At 38.5% G+C, this 10,327-nt stretch overlaps 1 protein-coding gene across 1 annotated transcript; it reads left to right on the top strand.

Annotated features, from left to right (window-relative positions):
- Positions 1 to 2,359: 2,359 nt before the first annotated feature.
- LOC108680293 lies at positions 2,360 to 10,175 on the top strand (the record flags this gene model as incomplete). Its single annotated transcript, XM_047880656.1, is given in 12 exon segments — positions 2,360 to 2,514; positions 2,777 to 2,836; positions 3,332 to 3,458; positions 4,122 to 4,208; positions 4,510 to 4,674; positions 5,071 to 5,209; positions 6,000 to 6,138; positions 6,582 to 6,776; positions 7,049 to 7,201; positions 7,926 to 8,054; positions 8,392 to 8,559; positions 9,897 to 10,175. Coding segments are annotated over 12 exon segments (1,698 nt in total), but the record flags the coding sequence as incomplete, so codon positions are not given.
- Positions 10,176 to 10,327: the final 152 nt, after the last annotated feature.

The raw sequence follows: 10,327 nt of genomic DNA on the forward strand, positions 1-10,327 counted from the left end.
CTTTGTAAAGTTTGTATGGAACAAGGTAATGAGCTAAATATTGACCATTTAACTGGCTTCAATATACAAAAACACTTCAGGAATGCAGATCTCCTAAACATTGAAGAGTCACATAACAGATAGGTAGCTGATAGCACAGTGCAGAGCACTATCAATAGATCTACTAGTTTTATGTCCTATAAATCTACCAGACTCTACCCTCTATACACACCGACTAGTAGTGACTGTAGATGATAGCACAGTGCAGAGCACTATCAATAGATCTACTAGTTTTATGTCCTATAAATCTACCAGACTCTACCCTCTATACACACTGACTAGTAGTGACTGAGTGACTGACTGCACTGTTCCCATTTAATTCAGACCAATAAACCAATACTAAACATAAACTGAACAATAACCAAACAAACCTCATATGACTTGAAACGAGACTGAAGTCATGAGAAAAGCTAACACTGTTTGAAATAAACATGTGCACAATTCAAATATTTTATATCCATTCACTGCATTTAATTATTTTATATATTGTCTTATAATTGTAATTGTTTTATTTCTAATTTTAAATTCACATATTTAAAAATTGAAATTAAATATTTTAATTAGAATACTCGTATTAGGGTGGAAAATCTTTCTAATTGCCTAAAAGGTCAATACAATCTCAACCTCTCAATATACCGGGTGGAGCAGAGCCGATTGAGCAGTTTTGAGGTAAAATAGAAGAGTAATGGAGGTACATAAAGAAGGAAGTTTATTTTCCTAGAGGTTAGCATAACATACCATTTAGAATACATATGTTTTGAAAACAGTATCTGGAAGATGGGGGCTGTTAGCTGCAACACACTGTTGGAGTCGTTCTCAGAGGAGGGAGTAACCATAACAGTGAATTCCGATTGCTATGCTGCAATGTTGCAAAATTTCTTGCAGCCCATGATGGAAAACATTGTTGAAAATGAAGCATTGAGAGACGTGTGGTTCCAGCAGGATGGGGCTACAGCTCACACAGCTCGAATGTCACTCAATGTCTTGAAACACATGTTCCCAAACTCTGAGGGGTGATTTACAGTGGCCTGCAAGGTCACATGATTTGAGCATTTGCGATTTCTTTCTTTGAGGACATCTAAAAGAAAGGGTGTTCAGAAGTTGCCCTCACACCCTACCACAGCTAAGGGGACAGATTATTGCAGCAGAGGTTATGGCCATACCTTGCCATATGTGTGGACGTGCTGTAGGAAACTTCCGAGAACAACTCCAAAAGTGTGATGCAGCTAACAAACCCCATCTTCCTGATATTGTTTTCAAAACATGAGTATTTTAAATGGTATGTTATGCTAATCATGAGGAAAATAAACTTTCTTCTTTATGTGCCTCCATTACTCTTTTATTTTGCCTCAAAACTGTTCAATCAGTTCTGCCCCACCCTGTATAAGCTAGCTAACACATTTAAATTGTATATTGTAATCAATGCCTTATAAGAATTAGCTAAGCTGCTAGCTACGTACAATGTATTGCACACTTGATGCCTCTGTACTAAAAACATTCCATTTATTGGAACCTAATACACACTAAAGGCAACAAGTTTATATACCAATTTATCATTCATAGTACATTTATACTAAAACATGAATAACAATGCCTCAATATAAATTAAAGACTGCCACTCAATATTTTTAAATATATGAAAAAATCAAAAAAATCAAATAAATAAAAAAAATAAAAAAAATCATAATTTTTTTATAAAAAATCAAGTGATTTAATCACATGATTTAATCATTTTGATTTAATCATTGCCAACCCTGACTTGAAGCACTAAAGAATGCTATGGTATATGTCACCCATGCTTGCATCCTTGGTCATGATGGTGAGCAGCAGACAGCAGCTCAGACTTTGCTACCATATAATCTCTTACTCTATAGAACAAAAAAAAAAAAAAACTATGGGCTATAGGACAGCAAAGATTAACTCATGTGTTCACACTCAAATCAATAGCAAAACTGGATGGGATGAAAAGTTTAATTAGCAATCATGAGCTGTCAATGTCATGGAAGACAGCCAACAAACTTGAAAAGTTTTTGAAGAGGGTGAAGTTACATAGCAGACAATGAGGCTAGTCAAACTTTATTTTAATCTTCATTTAAGAGATATTTTAATCACATGGATTCTAATAAGGCACAGAGAAGGCTTTAACCAAGGCTATGACCAGAAATTTATTTGATATTTAAAATTAAACCTTAGATTTTTTTAAGGAGATTAGGTATTTTCCTTAGCCATCCTTGTAAATTTGTATTTATGTTTTGCATATCAACATTATTATTATTGTTATTACCTTGCCTGTGTCTTGAGTTGTAATTTATATTTTTTCAGATGCCTGCTTCCCTAAATGAATGACAAGTCCAAATTAAATTTGGAGATCTCTAGAGACTAAATGAATATTGTTGCAGTGATGCTAGTATAAGATTTATGATGGGGAGACTGGAAGAGCGTTTGGGTACAGGCCCAGTTTCGCGGTTTGATCTTGTAAGTTTTAAGAAAATAGTTTCAAATGTTTTTTATCAACAATTTGTTTCTACAATGATTCTTAAATGTATTTGTCATCCTTAGCAATCATAAATATGGAAGTTCTACTGTTTTTGAGATATATTTGTATTTTATTGATGATCTTGTTGATTTTTTCTATTGTATTGATATTTCATTGAATGGGCTTTGAAAATATAAATACTTTGTATTTCCCGCACTGATTCTTTCATATCTGTCATTGTGATCCATTTCTTAACTGCAGGTCGCAGCTTCAGAGCATTCCTCTATGATAAAAAAGGATGAGGAATTATCCCTAGAAGAGGTGAGTAGGTATTGCAGTTGAACATGGTAAATAAATTTATGCTTTTTTTCAACTTTGTGCTATATCATTTCCTGCTAAATTCTCTCACTATTTTTCATATTTTTTAGAAGTTACATCAATGAAAAACTTTTATGTATCTTTGGTCTAAGTCAAGATGAGTTATTTTAAAATTACCTGGTTGACTTGTACCTAAATTTTCACAGATGTTGCATGCACAAGGATGCCCTTGCATAATAATTTTGCATTTTTGTACCAAAAATTTTACCATCTACTTCTAATGTGTTAAAAAATACATAAATATTTTAATATTTTATGATAATATTTTTTGTAATATTTTAATGCCTAATAGTAATAATTAATGTGTTAAAAAATAAATAATTGTTTCTATGTTCTTTTTTTGCTCCATGTTTATCATTTGATGTGATGCTACATGGAGAAGTAACACTACTAAAATATGTTGATTCTATAATTTATAAGTTCTAACTTCCTTACTAGTGGTATTCCTGCTGCAAGTCAACTGAACCTCAGACCGCGAGCTATGACTTCTTTTGCCGAGGATGGCCTGATGATCCCCTCCATCCTAAAGTTGGATTTAAGGAGGACTCTTTTTCTGGCTTGACAAGTGAGTTTCTTGAATGTAATAATTTACTGCATCAACAAAAGAGCCTCAATAATAATATTGATGATGTTATTAAAAGAAAAATATGGTCCTTGATCACTCTATTTTTGTTCTCTGCCTAATTTTTTTCAAATGCTTTTATGACATATGACAGAATCTTTTCTAAAATTTCTGTGATTCAATCCCTTCCTTCTATTACCTTAATTTCATGCCAATTTATTTACCCTAATTTCTTTCTACATGCCATTCATTCCTTGCCTCTTATTCCTAGCCTCTGATTCCTGCAAGCTATGTGTTATGCATGGTTTTATACCTCTTATTTCAAGCCCCTGATTACAAGTAAATATATACTACTGGTTTTCATGTCCCTTATTCCAAGCATATTTTGTCATGCCTCTTCTTCTTAACCATTGATTCTAAGCACATGTTTTCATGCCTCTGATTCCTAGCCAATAGATTCATGTTTCTTTTTCAATTATCCATATCTTCTACTTCTAATTGGTTTCTTCCGATTCATTCCTCATGAGTTCATGCATTTGATTTCATTCTTTTTCTTCTATTTATATATTTATTTGATGCAATGAGAGTTCAGTCTATGTTAACTCATATTGCCCATGATGCAGATGGTTGAGTTAGATAAAATGAAGATAGCTAACAATTTTTTAGTGTCCTCATCAGTATTGGATGCTGACAAACAGTTCACTGAGAAACAACAAGAAGCTGAGGAAAGTTGCCGTAAACAATCTGAATCTCGTGAGTTACCATACCAAAGGATCACTTTGTTACAAAGAAGTATTTTATTGGTAAATTTTCTCCTCTTGTTGCTTCACCAAATCAGCAGGTTCTTTTTCAGAGAACAATTTGTGATCTAAGTTGCTATTTGATTTCGCGTTGGTGCCTGCATTCACACATGCCAGGAGGGTGGGCAAAGAAACTAAAAATTTTAATGCTTAAGATTACTTTTAATAAGCTGTTGGTGTTTCATTTGCCTGTTTGTGATCCATTTGTGTGAGAAATGTCTTCCTGGTTCTACCTGTCTTGTCCAACATGACAGGGTCTCATCCTGAGAGCAAGAGAAGCTCCCCGGACACAGACCAGCTGCTGCCACGTGCTGATGGCATAAGAGCAGTGCGGTTTGTGCCTCCCGTGTACACCTCCAAACACGTCCGTGATGCAACGCAGGAGCTGGTGTGCTTTACCCCCGCCAGCCTTAAACAAAGTGAGAGGCTGTTCTGTACTCACTGTAAAAACACTTATTGATGCTGAGACACTGTTCTTTGCAGTAGAGATGTGAGGGCTGCAGTAGAGAGATGTGAGGGCTGCAGTAGAGATGTGAGGGCTGCAGTAGAGAGATGTGAGGGCTGCAGTAGAGATGTGAGGGCTGCAGTAGAGATGTGAGGGCTGCAGTAGAGAGATGTGAGGGCTGCAGAAGAGATGTGAGGGCTGCTGTAGAGACATGAAGGTTGTGAAAGTTTTATTAGTTAGTTCAACTAATGCATGCACTCCTTTCGTTGGATGCCAACTATAACATGTTACAATGATCACAAATTAATCAATAATAATCCATAGTTATAGATTTAGTTTAGTTTTGCATGCCATCACGTCATTACTCCAGGAACATCTCCTGACGAGGAAATAGAACGAGGCGCCCTTCGGGAGGAGACAGTGGGCACCCCCGAGGACCTCCCCCGGCCGCCTCTCCTTCGTCGTAACCTCAGGAAGATGATCAGCAGGCTACGGCACCATGGAAATATGTGAGTGTTTGGTAAACTTCATTAAATTCTTTATATTGTGTTCGCTGGTTAGTGTGATACGTACCCCCATTTCCAGATTAATTCAGGAGCCTTTTATATTGCGTTTAGCACCTTACAAATAGCATATAGAATTTTTTGGAAATGCCATACAATAGCCCTTGCAAAGACCTTTAAAATGAGCCCAAACTTGTTTATGAAATGTTTCATGGTAAAAAGTTGTTAAGAAAAACGTTCAAAACCGTCCCTTTTTACCCCGTTTGACGGTACATAGTTGCTTGGTTTCATTAAGTTATTGTGTTCGATTGATGTTGTGCACCTGCCAAGGATTTTTCTTCTTAGAGTTTCACGTTATTCTACTAGACTGCCGTATTTTATTTAATGATTTAATAATTTATTAATCCTTTTAAAAATATATGAAATTTCGTCTTGTGTGCCTTAATTTTTCCACCTCTACAGGCGTGAAAATTGTAGCTTAATATTGCTGTATTATTTTTCAAGTTATCAAAACTCATCCTTCATTCAAGTACACCAGAAGGCCGTCATTACAGCTGTGAACAAATTACTTAGTATAGCGTCTTGTGCGATGTTTTTGACGACCAAAAATTGTTCACAAACACATCTTTACAAGAAAACTCCTTCGTCATCAAGCAAGTCCACTTCTACAGAATTGATTCCTACCAAACATCTGACGTTGAATCAACTTTGAATTAAACCTTTTTTCGTTGAATAAGCATTAATTGAACGTCGTTTTAACGTTATTTGCATACATATTTATTACTTACTGGTGCAGGGGCTGGAGGCTTGACGGGCAGGGTGAAGGGTTTCCGTTGCTAACAAGCCTGCCAACGGAGGAAGTTCTGTACAGGCAGCACCGCGCTCTGTCCCCCACGTCAAGCCCCCTTCAGAAGCCTCTTGTTCGCTTCGTCGAGGTAAGCTGGAGACGACGTGCCTTACGGTCTGTTAGTAACACTATGAGATCGATGTTGTCGGCAGAAATCTTGAATGAAATTATGTCACCTATTTTATTGATGTAATTGAAACTTAGAAAATTGATAAGCTGGAGACGGCGTGACTTGCAACCTATTAATGGCACTATGAGTTCGATGTTGTCGGTAGAAATTTCGATCTTGAATGAAATTTTGTCTCCTGTATTATTGATGTACCTGAAACATAAACAAACAAAAAACTGAGTAGGTCTCGTGTTTAAATATTTATTTTTAGCTTCACTTGACGCATGATCGCGTAATTGGATGGTGTCAGGCAGCGGAGTCATTGAAACTCAAGCAATAAAAATAAAAACTTTGTAGTCTCATGTTTAAATATTTATTTTTAGCTGCACTTGACGTATAAACGTGTAATTGGATGATGTCAGGCAGCGGAGTCAGACGCGTCGCTGTCGCTGACGCCGGCGTGTGCGGTGCACGTGGCGCTACAGGAGCTCAGGTTCGACCACCACCCTCTGCTGGCGCCCGAGCACCTCGTCGCCAGCGCCCTCGTCAGCGCCGTCCGTCTCTACAACGAACGCATCGCCAGCGCCTGCACCGACCTGCTCCTGCACAAGCTTAAGGTCTCACCACCGACTTTACGTTGATTTCAAATTGAGCGAATCATGAGTTTGTTTTATCTATATTGAAACATTATATGCACATGCATTATTGATTGATCTTTTATTATATTATATATTATTGATTGATCTTGTATTACATTATATATTATTGATTCATCTTGTACAGAGCGCCGACGCTGAAGCTTTGTCTTGTCAACATCAATCATGTTTTGTTTTCAGAGCGCCGACGCTGAAGCTTTGTCTTGTCAACATCAATCATGTTTTGTTTTCAGAGCGCCGACGCTGAAGCTGAAGCTCGCTGGTGGACAGAAGCACAGGCGCAGGAAGTAGCAGACCGTGTACAGGAGGAGCAGCAGCGATACGACCAACAGATGCACGTGTACCAGCAGCAGATAAACACGTGGAGGCAGCTGCGCAAAGCTAAGGTGATGCATAAACCTTGTTTGAATATGTTATTTAGTGTCGTCATTTGTTAGTTGTCTGGCGGTGTTTAAGTTCTTTCAAGTTGTTAGCGCATTTTCTCATTTATAGGAAAAAGGCGCTATTGTGCTCGTCATGTCCGTCCGTCCGTGACTTCACGGACGGACGGACAGACGAGAAAATGCGCTCGCGGTCACTGACTACTGTCAGTACTGATCTAATTTTTTAATTTACATGTGTGTGCGTGCAGTTAATGGGCATATATCTTTTGGACCTTCAAGGTTGTTTGTCAACTCAATACTTGTTATTACACTTCTTCAGAAGTTATATAGGAATTGGTTTACTTCGCTATAAACAAATACTAATACGCAGCACTTTATATAGGTTCTCATCAATACCACAACTATCACATATTTATTGTGGTACCAAAAAACACCACACGTTTACCAAACTCATACCAAATGATGTAACTCTTACCAAATGATATAATGCTTGGGAGACAAGACGATCAGTCACACTATTCTCAATATCATCAATATTTATAATAATATCATCACACCATCGGTCACACTATCCATAATATCTTCAAAATTTCGTATCGCATAATATCAATTTAAAATGTTCTGTTATTTGTTCCTTGAATAATACCTTATCGCATAATATCAATTCATAATGTCATCACACCATCAGCTTCACTATCCACAATATCATCAAAATTTTGTACTGCAGAAGGCGGCGCGGCGTCGCCTGCAGGTGGCAGGCGAGGAGGCGTCTCTGGTCGCCGCAGACGAGCGCGAAGTCGCGTCGCCTGTGCCCCCGCGCCCCCCACACCCCCAGCCCCCCCGTGCGAAAAACCTCGTGGGTTGTCTGCATTGCACATCCCTATTTTTTTTTTATTATTTCTTTTACTTTTGCCATGCTTACATCTATGTATTATCTAGTTACGTATCACATCCCTCTATTTTTTTCTTGATTATTTCTCTTATTTTTGTCATGGTTACATCTATCTTTATCTAGTTATGTAGCATTCATAAGACTAAATTTGTTCAGCATTTGAATGTTTTTTTTTTACTTTATCCGCCTTTATTCTATGCTTCTCATGCTCGTTTTCTTATAAGCTGCATTTTTTTATTATCATTGTTTTCTATGTGTATTATTTATAAGCTTTGTTTTCATTTATCTGTGGTTATTTAAGATCACGGAGGAAGTGCAGGCGACGTTTGAAGCGAGTCTGCGGCCTCCAGGCGAGCCTGAGCTGCAGCTGCTGCTGACGACCACAGCTGAGGTGTCGCCTGCCAAGCTCTGTTCCGTGCAGGAGAGGCGCAGGCGACAGGCGGTTGCACGCACTGAAGTTGCCGTCAAGGTTTGTCTGCGTCTTAAAAAAAAAAAAAAAAAAAATTTAAAGCAGCGGCAGAATTAATTCTAAACATCGCAATGGTAACCTTACGAAATCATCGAATTTCCCTGAAGAACCTGTGCTAATATAAAATTTTCAGTGTAGCAGTTTTTGTTTCCATGTAGCGTTCTCAGAAATGTGACTCACCGTTCTAGCCCGCATGTCCCGGCAAGTCATTTCCATTCGTGTTTAGGGCAATGTTATATTTTTTCCAAATATTTTTAAATATAAAGATTTCTTAATATATTCCGACGCATGTCTTTTCTCGTCTGAAGTCGTAATGGGTCCTACGTTCATACCCTAACAAAATTTAGAGACGTGGCAGCTTCTGATTCGAGTAATCAGAAGCCAATGCGGATCTAAATTCTGATTTGGTACGATCGTTGCTAATGAGAGCCGAAATAAAGAGCTTGAGGTGTCTCAACGAGAGTCTCAGTTGAGGTGTTAGGTTATGGGGTAAATTTTGGGGGTTAAGTAATGGGTTGAAGTTGTGGGGTTGGATTGTCACTGCGCCTGAGCTTTACACTAGTTCTACGTTGAATAAAATGCTAACTTTTAAAGTTTACATATCACTACTCTTGGACAAGATACAATCGAGCATCTATTTTCGCTTATACGCGCTAGTCAAAATATGAGACGTACAGGTTCAATGGCCCATGAGTCCGTGACCGTTTCAATGGCAAAGGAAAAAATTACACTTATAACACTGTATACATTTCACTTTCCTTGAAATAGTATTTGAACCAATTACAATAGTTTATTATGCTTCTTCAATTAAAATGGCATTCTCGAATTAAGTTTGATAACCACGACAAAGCACTTGGTATTGCACAAGGTAACAAAGGTCAGTACTAACTCTGTTAGTACTGATTAGTTAGTACGGGTTAAGTACGTACTCAGTTAGTACGGGTTAAGTTGTTACGTAGGCAAGATTCCTTACATTTCCCTTCTATGTCTCTGGTGGGTGGCCGACGTCTCGTGTAAGCGACGTCTCGTTTCCGTCGCTGTTCACGTTCCATTTCTTCTTTTCTCGTTCGTATTACTGTTAAATTTTACAATTTTTTTATTTGTTCGTGCCGATGCTAATGATTCACTGCCGCGGTGCACTTGCCACCAGAACGAGTCAAGATCTAGAGTTGAGATGTCGGCAGCGAGACACAGTGTTTACTATTATTATAGTCACGTTTTAGGACTTTATTAGGAAATTCCGATAGGATTTTCACTGTGGTGAAACATATATAACTCTCTATACAGGACGCACAATATAGTTTTGTATAAAGCACATGTCATTGTTCTCTCCGTAGATATTCGTGAACAACAAAGCTGTAACACAAACGCCTTGGTTACGTTTGGACGACAACAACCTGACGCTGCCGCTGAACTTCCCTGTGGTTGCTACCACAGTTCACCAACCACGCACTCTAGCGCTGCAGCTGCTACAGTCCACCACCAGCACCACAACCAAGCTACGCAAGGTCATCACACTCGGCCACCACACCACAGACCTCACACGGTGCCTTGACTTCGACAGCTCCGAGGCGAAGGCACCACAGTCTCTGGACATCACCTTCACGTGTGATGAGGTGTGATGCTACACGTGTGATGAGGTTTGGTGCTACACGTGTGATGAGGTGTGGTGCTACACGTGTGATGAGGTGTGATGCTACACGTGTGATGAGGTGTGATGCTACAACACGTGTGATGAGGTGTGGTGCTACACGTGTGATGAGGTGTG

The sequence above is a fragment of the Hyalella azteca genome, unplaced genomic scaffold, assembly GCF_000764305.2.
Source record: "Hyalella azteca isolate HAZT.00-mixed unplaced genomic scaffold, Hazt_2.0.2 contig5828, whole genome shotgun sequence".
Lineage (NCBI taxonomy): Eukaryota > Metazoa > Arthropoda > Malacostraca > Amphipoda > Hyalellidae > Hyalella > Hyalella azteca.